The following is a 14,155-nucleotide window of genomic DNA, read 5'->3' as shown; positions in this document are numbered from 1 at the left end:
AGACTGCTGGCTCCCAACTGCTCACCTGCCTGCTTTCCTGATCGCCCATGACCGCTTCTGCCTGCCAGCCTGATCACCTCCTAATTATTCTCCTGTCAGCCCAATTGCCCCTAACTGCCCTCCCCTGCAGGCTTGGTCACCCCTAACTGCCCTCCGCTACAGGCCTGGTCACCCCTAACTGCCCTCCCCTGCAGGCCTGGTTCCTTCCAACTTCCCTTCCCTACAGGCCCGGTCACTCCCAACTTCCCTCCTCTGCCAGCCTGGTCACCCCTAACTGCCCTCCCCTACAGGCCTGGTCACCCCTAACTGCCCTCCCCTGCAGGCCTGGTTCCTCCCAACTGCCCTTTTCTACAGGCCTGGTCGCTCCCAACTTCCCTCCTCTACCAGCCTGATCGCCCACAACTGCCCTCCCTTGCAGGCCTGGTCCCTCCCAACTGCCCTCCCCTGCTGCCCCTGCTGGCCACCTTCTGGTGCCATCTTATGTCCACATGGGGGCAGCCATCTTTGTCCACATGTGGACAGCCATCTTGTGTGTTGGAGTAATGGTCAATTTGCATATTACTCTTTTATTAGATAGGATAATTGAAACTTTGTAGCCTTGAGCAGAGGCCAGTGCCAGTCAGAGCGGGCGGGAAGCTTGGGTTCCTACATCACCAGGGAAACCAAAGCCTCCTGCTCTCTCCAACTCCATGGCCGCCGCCGCCACCTTTGTTGGGATTTATTTATATTCTATAATTGAAACTTTGTAGCCTTGAGTGGATGCCAGGGCCGGCCAGGGTTGGCAAGAAGCTTGGCTCCCTCCATTGCTGGGGGCAACCCAAACCTCCTGCTTGCTCCACCTTTGTGGCTGCCGCCATAAGTTGGGTTAATTTGCATACTCGCTCCTGATTAGCTGGTGTGCATGGCTTGTGGGCATAGTGGAGATACAGTCAATTTGCATGTTTCTCTTTTATTAGACAGGATATATTATAACTCAGGCTGAGACTGGCAATTACTAGTATGTTTCTAATTCGGACATTAAAAACATTAAAATAGCCTCTTTTAAGGGTTTCTAATTAAAGATGAACAGGTTTTTCTTATAAAAGGAATTATTCTGTTCCATTTAGTTGCTAGAAAGAAGAATCTGAAATCTGCCTAATTCTTCTGTTTGCACTTTTTTGAAAATATGCAGTTTATATTACACTAGAGGCCTGGTGGGTGAAAATTCATGCACTGAAGGGGGTGTCCCTCATCCTGGCCTGCCCCCCTCACAGTCCAGGAGCCCTCAGGGATGGGAGGCAACCCAGTGATCAGGGGAAGGCAAGGCCCCATCATACCTCTGCTGCTGCCACTGCGGGCAGCGCAAGCCTCAGCTGGCCCTCATTAATTGAGTCTCGGGTGGCCCTGGGTGGCTGGGCAACTGCCTTATGAGGCTTGCCTGTGCCTCGGGCCAGCTCTAGGTGGCTGGGAAGCTGCCATCTGAGGCTTGCCTGCGCCTTGGGCCATCCCTGCATGGCAGGGGGGCTGAGGGGACCAGGGGACTCTGGTGGCAGGCGCATGGAGTAACTGGGCCCACCCAGACGTGGGCCCAGCCTTGCCGTGAGCCTGCTGCCCTGGTGGGGCTGGGGTGACTGGGTGCCGCCATCTAGTGACTGTGGGCACCACCATCTTTGAGGGTGTAGCAGTCAGTTAGCATATTCCCTCCTTATTGGCTGTGTGTACCACCATCTTTGAGGGTAGGCAGTCAATTAGCAAAGTCCCTCCTTCTTGGCTGTGGGTGCCGCCATCTTTGTGACAGCATGAGGGCCAATTAGCATATTCCCTCTTTATTAGATAGGATAGAAAGAAAACATTTTGTTTGCTGGTGTGTTTATGCAGAGCAAAATGTATCTGAGAATCATTATAAATACAGTGAAAACTGTCCTTAGCCCGATTATACTTATGTCTATATTCCCAGTAGGATTGTAATGGCAATTACTGTCTCATTAGTGAACAATAAATGAAAAATTGTTCTATTAACACAACCTACTACTGTGAAGAGGAAAAAAGTTATCCTATAACAATAGGATTCATATATATATTAACATCATTAGCAATATTGCAGTGATTTTGAAATACTTATCTGCTGTTTTATTTAAGTGAAATTAAATAAAGTCTATCAGTTTATCAGAATCATTTTAACGTTAATGAATCTACAGAAGTAAGACAGTTTGAAATCAAGGGACATTGAATTATTAAGCCATTGGACAGACCCTTGGAAATTTTTAGCCTCGTTTGCAATCAAGTAGTAGTTAAGCGTGTTAGACCTTATTCTGCCTTTAATGCTTCTCTACCTTCAAGCTAATTCTGAGTACCAAGATTTTAATTGGAGCTGTGTGTTTGCATGCTTTACTTATTGCAGTTTTATAGGGAAATCCAACTCTGAAGAGGATTTGAGTTGGGTAGACTATGGTACTTAAAGGAGAATTTTGACGGTTGACTTCTGATTAAATGTTTAAAGTTTGGGTGATTTAATTAAATTACTTGAGAATTTAATTTTTATGTCTTTTCTAAATCAAAGTAATTACTTAAAGAATTATTTTGTACATATATTTTGTTACCAAATGTAGAAACACCATACAAATGAAAAACATTAGGCCCTGGATACTTAATGTACGGTAAATCAATGTTATATTTTTGTAAGTTGAATTATGACTCCTGACACTACCTTTTAGTATATGCTAAATGGTAATATTGAACTAGATTAAGTATTATAATAATACTAGAGGCCCGATGCACGAAAATCTGTGCAAGAGCCTTCCTTCCCTTGGCTGCCAGCACTGGCTTCCTGCTGGCGCCCGGGACCTGTGCTGCTTCCCTCCTCGCAGGCACCAGGGACCCAGGTTGGCTTCCCTTAGGCCGGCTGCAGGCACCCAGGACCTGGGCTGGCTTCCCTCCTGCCCTGGCTTCGTCAGGAAGGACATCCTGAATGATGTCTGATCTAATTAGCAGATTGCCCTTTTATTTTATAGATTTCGCAGAAAATAAAAATGGAAAGATACCCAACTACTAAGACCAATTTCTTTTACTGTCATTTGCAAAAATTATAATGAACTTGGGATACAACTTCACAGAGTAGTAATTTAATTCTAGGCAGCCAGATTAGAATGCAATGGTACAAATAATGAGCAAAGAACCATCACACACTAGAGAAATAACCTTTAATGAATGTTCAAGTACAGAAGATTTGTAATAGATAGATTATGCCATTTTACTGATAATTTTCAGGGTTTTTATGTGTAAGAATTAAGACAGACATTTATGTTTGTCTCTGATGATTTACACAAAAATCTTTATTTCATTTTTATACTTGCCCAAAAGATAGTGTCTAGGTTGTCCCTGGCCTGAAAGCCTACGTCCTCTGAGAAATCGAGGTTAAGTTTATTCAGATTTCTCTGTGAATCACTCCTCAATTTTTTGTTCAAAAAGACATCAGTTATAGGGGGAAAACTTAATGGCTTTTGTTTCTTCAGAACGGGTTCTTTCTTTCTTTGGACTTTGATAGAAACACTGATTCTCTTTTTTTCCTCTATGAATCCACTTTATTGCAGCATAATTTATGTATATAAAATGTGCATATTTTAGTCTATAGTTCTATTAGTTTTGACAAATGTTCAGTTTTGGAATCACCTCCCTAGTCAAGATTCAGAACATTGCTACTGCCCCAAGAAATTTCATCATGCTCCTTTGTAATCAGCACCTCCCCATCCCCACCAGTCCCTGGCAGTAACCAAATCTGTTTCCTGTTCCTATAATGTTGCCTTTTAAGAATTTTATATAAATGCAGCCGAAACCGGTTTGGCTCAGTGGATAGAGTGTCGGCCTGTGGACTGAAAGCTCCCGGGTTCGATTCCGGTCAAGGGCATGTACCTTGGCTGCGGGCACATCCCTGGTAGGGGGTGTACAAGAGGCAGCTGATCGATGTTTCTCTCTCATCGACGTTTCTAGCTCTCTAGCCCTCTTCCTTCCTCTCTGTAAAAATCAATAAAATATATTAAAAAAAATTTTTTTATATAAATACAATCATACACTATGTAGTTTTTGAGTGTGGTTTCTTTCACTTGGCATAATGCATTTGATATTCATGCATGTTGTTTTTGTGTATTGTTAGTACTTTTTTTTATTGTTAAGTAATATTCCATTGTATGGATGTATCACAGCATAACCATTTACCAGTTGAAGGGCATTTGGGTTGTTTTCCATTTTTTTGCGTAATTATGAGTACAGCCACTATAAACAATACCACACATATTTTTCTGGAAACATGTTTTATTTATTTTTGGGTTAATATCTAGGAGTGGGCTTGATTGGTCGTAACTTGAATATATGTTTCATTTTATAAGATACTGCTAAATTGTTTTCCGAAGTGATGGCACTATTTTGCAGTCACCAGCAATGTTTAAGAGTATCAGTTGCTCTGTATTTTTGTCTGCACTTGGTAGTCTCAATTTTTACATTACACCTAGCCCTTACTACCATTCTGATATAATAGTTATATAGTGGTATGTCATTGTGATTTTAATTTGTACTTCCTTATTAATAATGTTGGGAATTTTTTAATGTGTTTATTTGCCATACTTCTATCTTCTTGGTAAAGTGTTTATTTAAGTCACATGCTTAATTTTTTTTGGGGGGGGTGTTTGTTTTATTATTAAGCTTAAAGCATTCTTCATTTATTAATATACTAGAAGCCGGATGCATGAAATCCATGCGAGGCAGCCGATCAATGATTCTCATCATTGACGTTTCCATCTTGCTACCTTTCCTTTCCTCTATAAAAATAATATATATATATATATATATATATATATATATATAAAATTTTATTAAAAAAATAAAAAAATATATATGTTACTGAATATATCTAATCACTCATTTACAGTTCATGTGACATTAACTGTAATAAGTATCAGCTACTTTATTTTGGGATTTTTTTGCTTGAATTACATATGTTCATTGCTGGCCTCGGAATTTCTCTAACATTTTGAATCATGTATAAGCAAAACATCAGGACATTTAAGAAAAGTTTTGTGAATATTTAAAATATAAAAATAGGAAATTTAACAGACAATACAAAGAACAGAAATGTAGCCCAGCTTTTGAAATAAGAGAATTTGTTGCCTGGCATAGCTGGCTTGCTGTCAGAGGCATAGATTCTGTTCTGTCCTACCATTGTTTTCAGATACCTGCACTGTACCGTCAACTGCCTCATGCTAGTCTGCTGGTACTTTGCCTGAGTTTGTATTTCCCAGGCTTTGACCTGACCTCATACCAGACTTTTAGATTTACCATCCACCTTCTAAATTTTTGTTATCTTCATAGTCAAAACCAAGACAGCAAGATTTCCAGCTTTTGGGTCACTTTTAGGAGATTTGATTTCAGAGTGGAGTCACTGAAAACCAAGTAGATTTGTTTTCAGTTACTATGGTTCCCAATAGTGGGCCAAAACTGAAACTTTCTGTTTGACTATTCTCACATCTCTGTCCAAAAGATGATAAACTGCAGGATGGTAACTTCTAAATCATTATTGAATCTTCCAAGAACTAGTTTGAATTTGACATCATTTCTGGGCTTTCTTCCTTACACAATCTCCAATGTGGAGTCCAAGAAAAAAATATTTGAAAGCAAACTTAATGTTAGTTGACTGTTGTGTTTTTTTTTTCATTTGTATGTTTTGTTTGCTTGTTCGTTTTTGGTGTTTGGCTTTCTAGTCATCTTGGCTATTCCACTTTCTAGACAGATTGGGATGGATATGAATAATTGCCAAGGCTTAGTACAGATGTAACTTGGTAAAAACATTCACTTTTATGATTTCACTGTTCTAATTTTTAAAAAAATACAAAGTTGGGCTTTCATTTCCAATGGTAAAGGAATGGATTGACTACTACAGTAAGAAAGCATAAACTATGCCAACTTGTATATTTCAGAGAATTTTTCTCTCCAAATTAGATCTAAAGTAGTTTTTACCTTTTTGAGGCTATATGATTATTATTATCAATGAAATGCAGTGCTATTTGTCTTATGTTTATGTATATGTTTAATGCTGGTAAACTGTGTGTGTTTTTAAAAAATATATTTTATTGATTTTTTACAGAGAGGAAGGGAGAGGGATGGAGAGTTAGAAACACAATGAGAGAGAAATATCGATCAGCTGCCCTGCATACCTCCTACTGGGGATGTGCCTCCAACTAAGGTACATGCTCTTGACCGGAATTTAACCTGGGACCCTTCAGTCCACAGGTCGACACTCTATCCACTGAACCAAACTGGTCAGGGCTAGCCTGGTTATTTATCCCACTTTACTACAGAAAGAAACAATATTGCCATTTAATGTTGAGATTTACAACACGTTTTGTGATCACTTCTATTGTATGAGTAGGAAAAAGCAAATGACCATATTTGGATATGATAAAATCCATGAGATATAAATAATAATGAGTGTGATGAGAATGGTAGGAAAAATACTTATAAAAAAGACTGGTTATGTGTTTCCATGATCAACTCACATAGACTTTTTCCCCAGTAACTGGAGGCTACATAATAGTTCGTAGGAGCTTTAGTTTTGTAATTTGGAAAAATTTAAAAGTTGAACCAAGGTTCAGTGTATGTGTATGACTGCAAGTTAATTTCTTAAGGAACCAGTAAGCTGTAGGTTTGTGTATTTTTTTCCAACTATTTTTTTTTTAATAAAAAGGAAATGTTTTGTATCTTAGGTGAGAGTAAGAAATATTAAAAAATTAAGTGTCAAGTATCTTGTCCTGTTTAAAGGGTGCACATGGAAATAGTAAAGCTGTGAAGTATCCTGTGTGTGGATAATATTGACACATTAAACAGATGCCTAACGGGCTTCACAACACATGACCCTGTTGTCCTAAAGCTTGTGAAAGCTGTTCTACTGTAAGTTGGGTGAATATTCTAAACTGTGGCTATGATTCTTAATTTTATATTAATAGTTTTGCTTTATTCAAAGGGCCTGTTATCAAGTATTCTCTGTTAATTATGTAAAGTTCTAGTAGTTTTCTATGATAGTAAATAAGACTTTAGTTTTTCTGTGATGAAGAGTGTTTTGTTACTAAATGGTTTAACATCTAGTTAAGAAGTAGGAGTAAAGAGAACTGGGACTGTGTCATGTATGCTTAGATAAGTTGCAGTTGTTGAGGGCTGGCTTCATCATCTGCTAAATGAGTCCTCACTGATTAATCTCCTTCAGGGTGTATGAGGCAGTGGGTTTTGGATTATTTTTCTGACTGGCTTTCAGTACCACATATTACTGTCACATCCAATGGGTCCTTCCTTTTAGTTGTAGAATTATTAGTAGATACTCTTTACAAACAAGATAAAAACTCTGAAACAACTGAGGCATTCTAACTATATAATAAAAAGCCTACTATGTGAATTGTTCGAACCGGGTGTTCGATTCCTCGCTATTACATATGCTGACCACCAGGGCAGCATGCAACATGGCAGGCATCGGCAATGCAGGGGTGGCAGAGGAGGCACTGCCAGCCCCATGGGCCCCAAGAGAGCAGGACCGTGGTGGAATCCTGTAGCAGGTGATGGGGTGGCACCAGGCCACAGTGGGGTGCCGGGCGGGGCTTCGAGGCTGGGGCATGAGCTGGGGCTCTGAGCCTTGGGGTGTGAGCTGGGGCCAATCCCCACAGGCCATCCCAAGGGACCCCACCTGTGCACGAATTTGTGCACCTGGCCTCTAGTTCTAGTATAAATAGTAATGTCTTAGTCTTTATAGGCTGTTACAATAACAATGCCAAATACTGGGTAGCTTATACATACAAAAGTTATTTCTCAGTTTTGTTTGGAGTCTGGGAAGTCCAAACTAGGCACCAGAAAATTCTGGAGGCTAGTAAGGGTCCTCTTTCTGGTTCATCCACAGCACAGTGCCTTCTCATTGTGACCTCACATGGTAGGAGAGGCTGAGGATTTCAGTTGGGTCTCTTTTATAAGAGCATTAATCCCATTCACAAGGGTTCTAACCTCATGACCTAAGCACTTCCCAAAGACCTTGCCTTTTAACACTATCATATTAGGTTTTAGCCTTTTTTAAGATACAAATTTTGGGGGGAGACACAGATATTCAGTCTATAGCTAATAGCCACCAAATATATTTTTTTACTTTGTATGTATTAACATTAATCATTTTACTATACTTACTTTAAAATGAAGTAACTTAGTCTCAGAGATGTCAAAATTACTTTCCTAGGACACAGAGTCAGTTAAGAGGTAGAGCCAAAATTAGGAAATAGGTCTGTCCAGCTCCCAATGCTCTTTCTTTTCTGATTTTGCATAGTTACATTGAACAGAGTCCACATTGTTGTACTCCTGATCCCATACTTTGATGTTTGTTAGTGCAGCCGTTAAAAGCCTAAATTTCAGAATCACACTGCTTGGATTTGAATTCACACTCTTTGTTTCTGAACTTTATGATTTTGAGCAAATTCTTTAATCTCTTAGTGCCTTACATTCCTTATCTAATTCATAAGGCAGCTGTGAAGATTACATGAAATAATGTAAAGCACCTAAAATAAATATCTGGCCAATATGTAAGAACTCAATACCTGTTAATTGTTGTTCTCATTATTTAACATTACATCTATTTTCTCTAAGTATTTTTTGAACCTCCAGCTAATGTTTTATGCTTTTTACTTAATATCATTTTATTGGCAAATTCTAGAAGTGTATGTATGATAAACTTTATTTATATTATATACTTTTCTGACAAATAGAAATAAATTTTTAACTTTATAATTTTCACTAGCAAAAAACACATCCTTATAAGCATTCCTTGAATATCCTATGGCAGCTCTCCTACTTAAACAATAGAGGCCCACAAATCCTAAAATATATACTATCTGGCTCTGTATAGAAAAATGTTTGCTGACCCTTGGTTTAAACTACTGTTTAAGAGCTGTGTCAAAATTTTTCTCTGATCTTTTTCCAGCCACTCAGCATTAAAGTATAAATAAAATTTAATAGAGGATAGGAAATGACAGTAGCGAGAACACAAAGGAAATGTTCAAATACTGGTACCAATTTAATTTCTTTCCCTTATGTTAATCTATTTATTTATTGATTGATTGATGGATTGCTATAAGCATCCACTTCCCCGTAGTCTCTGTAGTACTCTTGTTGGAAAATAAGTATAGCTGACTGGCTGGGGGTGAAGAGGAGTAGGTTTTTCTTACCAGTAAGGCTAATTGTTAGATTTCACAGCCTTGATAGAAAATAAAAACTTAGTATTCGCATCGGTGTGAGCATCAATCTTTATGAAGAATTTGACTCTTCTTATGTTTGTGTAATCCTATGAGAAAGCACAAAAAAGTAAGACTTCCAATGTTGTTTTCTTTTTAGGTCCATAATGACGGATCTATACTACCTCAGTCAAACAGATGGAGCAGGTGATTGGCGGGAAAAAGAGGCCAAAGATTTGACAGAACTGGTCCAGCGGCGAATAACATATCTTCAGGTAAGAAGGTTAGGTTAAGAAATAAACGAGTGAAAAAGAAGGGAAATCATAATAAAACTAAAAATGAGAGTTCCTTTTAGTTTCTGGTCTTCCTAGCCCTAGCTTTTTGAGAGTCTACTTATTTTACATATTTATTCAGATGGACTTTCTGTGATGCCTCAAGTGGAATACAAAGATGGCTAAAACAAGGCCTCTGCCCTAAAGGAGGCTACTTCTTACACACACACACACACACACACACACACACACACACACACACACACAATTATGCAAAATAGAAAGGTGTACATTTAAAAATATATATATTTTATTGATTTTTACAGAGAGGAAGGGAGAGGGATAGAGAGCTAGAAACGTCGATGAGAGAGAAACACCGACCAGCTGCCTCTTGCACACCCCCTACCGGGGATGTGCCCACAACCAACGTACGTGCCCCTGACCTGAATCGAACCTGGGAGCTTTCAGTCCGCAAACCGACGCTCTACCACTGAGCCAAACCGGTTTTGGCAAAAGGTGTACATTTTATATGAGAAATATAGATGAAATCCTCAGTGGAGAAAGATGTTAGGGATAGTTTTGTGAAAAGGTATTATTGGAATTAAGCTGTAAAGGGTAATTAGGTAGGATTTAGACACTGAGTGGAAGAGAAGAACACACTAGTTGGAGCATATGATGTGAGTAATGACCCATAGCTGGGAAAGGGCGATATAGGAACCCAGTGAGATAAGGGACATTTTAGTTTGCCTGGAGTTTGGTGTTATATGAAAGGAGGGATGAAAAATAAGCTGGAAAAAAAGGTAGGTTTGGGAGCCAGAATTCAGAGGTCCTTGGGCACAGGTTAAGCTTTATGATATATAAGTAGAAAGTGGTTACTGAAATATTTCATTTATTGCATAAAAATCACTTTAACATAAATAGCAAAGAAAAAAAAAATCAATGTTAAACCCTAAGTTCCAGATGCTTTTAAATTTATTCTCTTCATTTTTTATTGTTCTTTTTTAATTATTAATATTCATACCCAGTCTTACATATTTGTGGGGAGAGATTGATTTACTTTTGATTTTTTTTCTTTATTTGCCAGAAGTTACACATACCAGATAAGAGTGACATGATGAGAGTGCTTTAGTGATATTAATGTGAAAGTAGTATTTTGGGTAAACTGTGTTAGTATTGGAAGAGACTAGAGCAAGGAGACCATTTAGGATCTGAGCACCATACAGCAAGTGAGAAATATTGTGGCCTTTTGCATTGGAAGTGAAGAGGCAAATGTGAGAAAGACTGGAAAGATAGAATCGATAGGCCCTTCGAAGTAATTCAAGAGATGAAGTGACTGGAGATATGGAGGCATCATTAACTGACAGGAACTTACAGATGGAATAGTTTTCAGGGGAATACAGTATTAGTAAGTAGAATTCTTCAACACTTGGGTTGAAATTACCATGCCTATCCTTTTCAATACTATTGATCCTATACTTTCTGTGTACAATCACTGCTTTCCTTTTAAAGTTAAAAGCAGCGAATTAGCCAGGGCTGGGTTCTGTATATTTTAAGGTGCACATTTTCTTATACTTAAATAGAGAAAAATAGAAAAATCAAGTGTTTAAAGAGATCATTAAAACCAAACTGATCTTGGCATGCTGTCTTGGTCTCATACTCCCGAGGCCATTCATCAGAGGTGTCTGTAGAAATAGAAACTCTTTGCCTCCTGTAGGGAAGAGGTAATTATCTCCTATCAACTAGAACCTCATTCAGTGAACTGTAAACAGCTGGTGGTGCAGAGCTATCATTCTCATTTAAAATGGAAATAGCTATGGTTTCTGAGTTTCTTACATTTCCACATTTTTATTAAATTTTTAGCAACAAAATTTTATATTTAAACTATGCTTTGCTCATAATTCAGCTCCCCACACTGTAGCAAGACACTGCTTTAATTTTCTTTCCCCCTCTTGGTTTTTAAGTGACCAAGTGCTTTCACCTCTAGTGCAAATTTGATCCTTTCTGTGCTGATTTCTCTTTTTCTATATTGGAGAATTTCACTTTGAAGTCATGTTAATGAATTAAAACTACATTGGCTTTGTTAACCTTTTAGGCTATAGCAAAACAGCATTTTATTTCAGCCTTAACTTCAATTTCAAGTATTACTATTTAACAAATATTTTATGCTTTTTTTTCCATCAGAAAAAAGAAAAGTGATTTTTTAATATTCAAGAAGACAGTAGAAGTCTTAGTAAAAAAAAGTTTTAGAAAAATAATTTTTTTTATTATTTATTTTTGTTAATTATTTAATATATTCATGGTCATTTTTTCTGTGTATTCTCGAAGTTTTTAAGTCAGGAGCTATATTTTTAACATCTTAGAAGTCACTCGTGCTTCATCTTCTCTGGTTAGAGGTGAATAAGAGTCCTTTCTCTCATTCCCCCAAAATTAAACATATATTTTTAAGGAATGTCTTCTATAACTGGAATATTTATTCCCAATGTATTTTTAAGCATGGCACTTCTTTTAAAAAGAATGCTTTCTCACTAGTTTAATGAAATGGATTAGAAAAAAATTTTTCTTTTTATTTCTTTATTGATTAAGGTATTACATATATGTCCTTATTCTCCCATTATCCTTCACCTCCCATTCATGCCCTCAACCCCCTATTGTCTGTGTCCATTGATTAGGCTTATATGCATGCATATGAGTCCTTTGGTTGATCTCTCCCCCTTATTCCCACCATCCCCTATCTTCCCTGAGGTTTGATGTTCTGATTGATGTTTCTCTGTCTCTGGATCTATTTTTGTTCATCAGTTTAAATTGTTCATTATATTCCACAAATGAGTAAGATCATGTGATATTTATCTTTCTCTGCCTGGCTTATTTCACTTAGCATAATGCTCTCCAGTTCCATCCATGTTTTGCAAATGGTAAGAACTCCTTTTTTACCTCAGTGTAGTATTCATTGTGTAGATGTACAACATTTTTCTAATCCACTCATCTGCTGATGGGCACTTAGGCTGTTTCCAAATCTTAGCTATGGTGAACTGTGCTGCTATGAACATAGAGGTGCATATATCCTTTCTGACTCGTGTTTCTAGTTTCTTGGGATATATTCCTAGAAGTGGGATCACTGGGTCAAATGGGAGTTCCATTTTTAGTTTTTTGAGGAACCTCCATATTGTTATCCACAGTAGCTGCACCAGTCTGCATTCCCACCAGCAGTGCACGAGGGTTCCTTTTTCACATACATTCTACTGATTTTCTTTCATCTCTGACATTTCTATTATAGAGAAAGGGCAAATAGCAATATTAAAATATTTTCTCTAATTCTCTTTTAATGTGCACGTATTCCGTGCACCGAGCCACTAGTATCACCTATAAAAATCCAACACTTTTACATGCACACACACCATCATTTCTTCTATCAAGTTAATGCATACCACAGTCTAGCTAGGATTGATGGAAGAAGTGTAGTTGACATTCTGCCAATAACATAGCCCTGTGGCGTTGGGTTTTTCTCTTCTTCAGATCTACCTGAAGTTTCTGGGTTTTTGTTTGTTTGCTTATTTGGAGGGGTGCTTTTTGTTTGTTTGTCTTATTTTAAATTTTGGTCTGAATCATCTTCCCCTGGAGTGGCTGGGCTTGGATTTGGAAGTGTCAGGGTTAGTAAAGGAAACCATACCTCGAGGCTGTAAATATCATTGGAAATAAAGAGAGGGTTTTTATAGTATGCCATGAGAGAGGTTTATTACGTTTAAAAGGTTAGGGATAGAATAGATACTATTGGCTTTGCAACCAAAGGATCTATTACCTTGCCCTTGGCACTTTTCTAATAGGTGAAAAAGTAAATAAAGCTGAACCCTTAGAGAAAGCTGGTAAATGTGAGTCCTTCCTGTGTTCAAAGCCTCTTTTCCATAGAGGCTTTAAATTATCTCTTTAAGTGTTAATTGTTATAGTTCTTTTCTTCAAACAAATGTTATGTTGTCCTTTTATATAAAAAGATAGTTCTATATTGTTCTTAGGATTTGAATTGTTGAATAAAAGTTGGTTTTATCATTTTTAAATGGAACTTTATGAGCAAATGTCACTGGGAACACAAAATCCTTAGTTTTCCAATAAGCAAGTAGCATTATAGATGTGAGTTAAGTGCTCATTAAATGTTTGAAAATGTGGTAGGCTTAAACTACAGGGTTTTGTTTCTGGATAAGTAGTTGTGGAAACATGATATGCTATTCTTCCTGCGAATTACAACAAAAAGAAATCCTGAACAGAGTGAATTTCATGTTCTTTGTTTATTTTGCCTCCTGTGTATCTTAGAATCTTCCAACCAGTAGATGGAACAAAAAACAAACATTAAAAAAAGATTTTAAAAAATATTTATCTACCCTATTCCAGGGGAACATCATGAAAAGTTGCTTCTCTACCCTCCTTGGGTGCCACAGCTGTGGAGACTGAGCACATAACCTTGTCACCATACCTGCCCTGACATAATGAAGGCACTCCTCCTTCTCCCAACTGTATTAGCATTGCAGAGACTTTGGACAAAGCCCACCATTGCCACACTGCAAACTGAGGCAGTTCCCTTCCTACTCCAACTTGAGTTGAGGGAGGGTGAGGATGAGGAGGGATTTAGAGAAAGGGATTTTTAAAATCTGTGTTTAAAATCCCTGGCAG

General features: G+C 38.0%; 1 protein-coding gene across 5 annotated transcripts in view; it reads left to right on the top strand.

The window, feature by feature from the left end:
* The window catches only part of FUT8 (fucosyltransferase 8), a 175,245-nt gene that overhangs the window by 107,330 nt on the left and 53,760 nt on the right, over positions 1–14,155 (top strand). For all 5 annotated transcript variants that reach the window (XM_084866731.1, XM_084866732.1, XM_084866730.1 and 2 more), the window contains one exon: positions 9,385–9,499. In XM_084866731.1, coding sequence (XP_084722857.1) covers positions 9,385–9,499 — 115 coding nt within the window. The remainder of the gene's footprint in view (positions 1–9,384; positions 9,500–14,155) is intronic.

Source organism: Pipistrellus hanaki, assembly GCF_964339955.1.
Source record: "Pipistrellus hanaki genome assembly, chromosome: 1".
In the NCBI taxonomy this organism is placed as follows: Eukaryota; Metazoa; Chordata; class Mammalia; order Chiroptera; family Vespertilionidae; genus Pipistrellus; species Pipistrellus hanaki.
The sequence above is the reverse complement of the archived record's forward strand: the minus strand, read 5'-3'. Positions and strand labels throughout refer to the sequence as shown.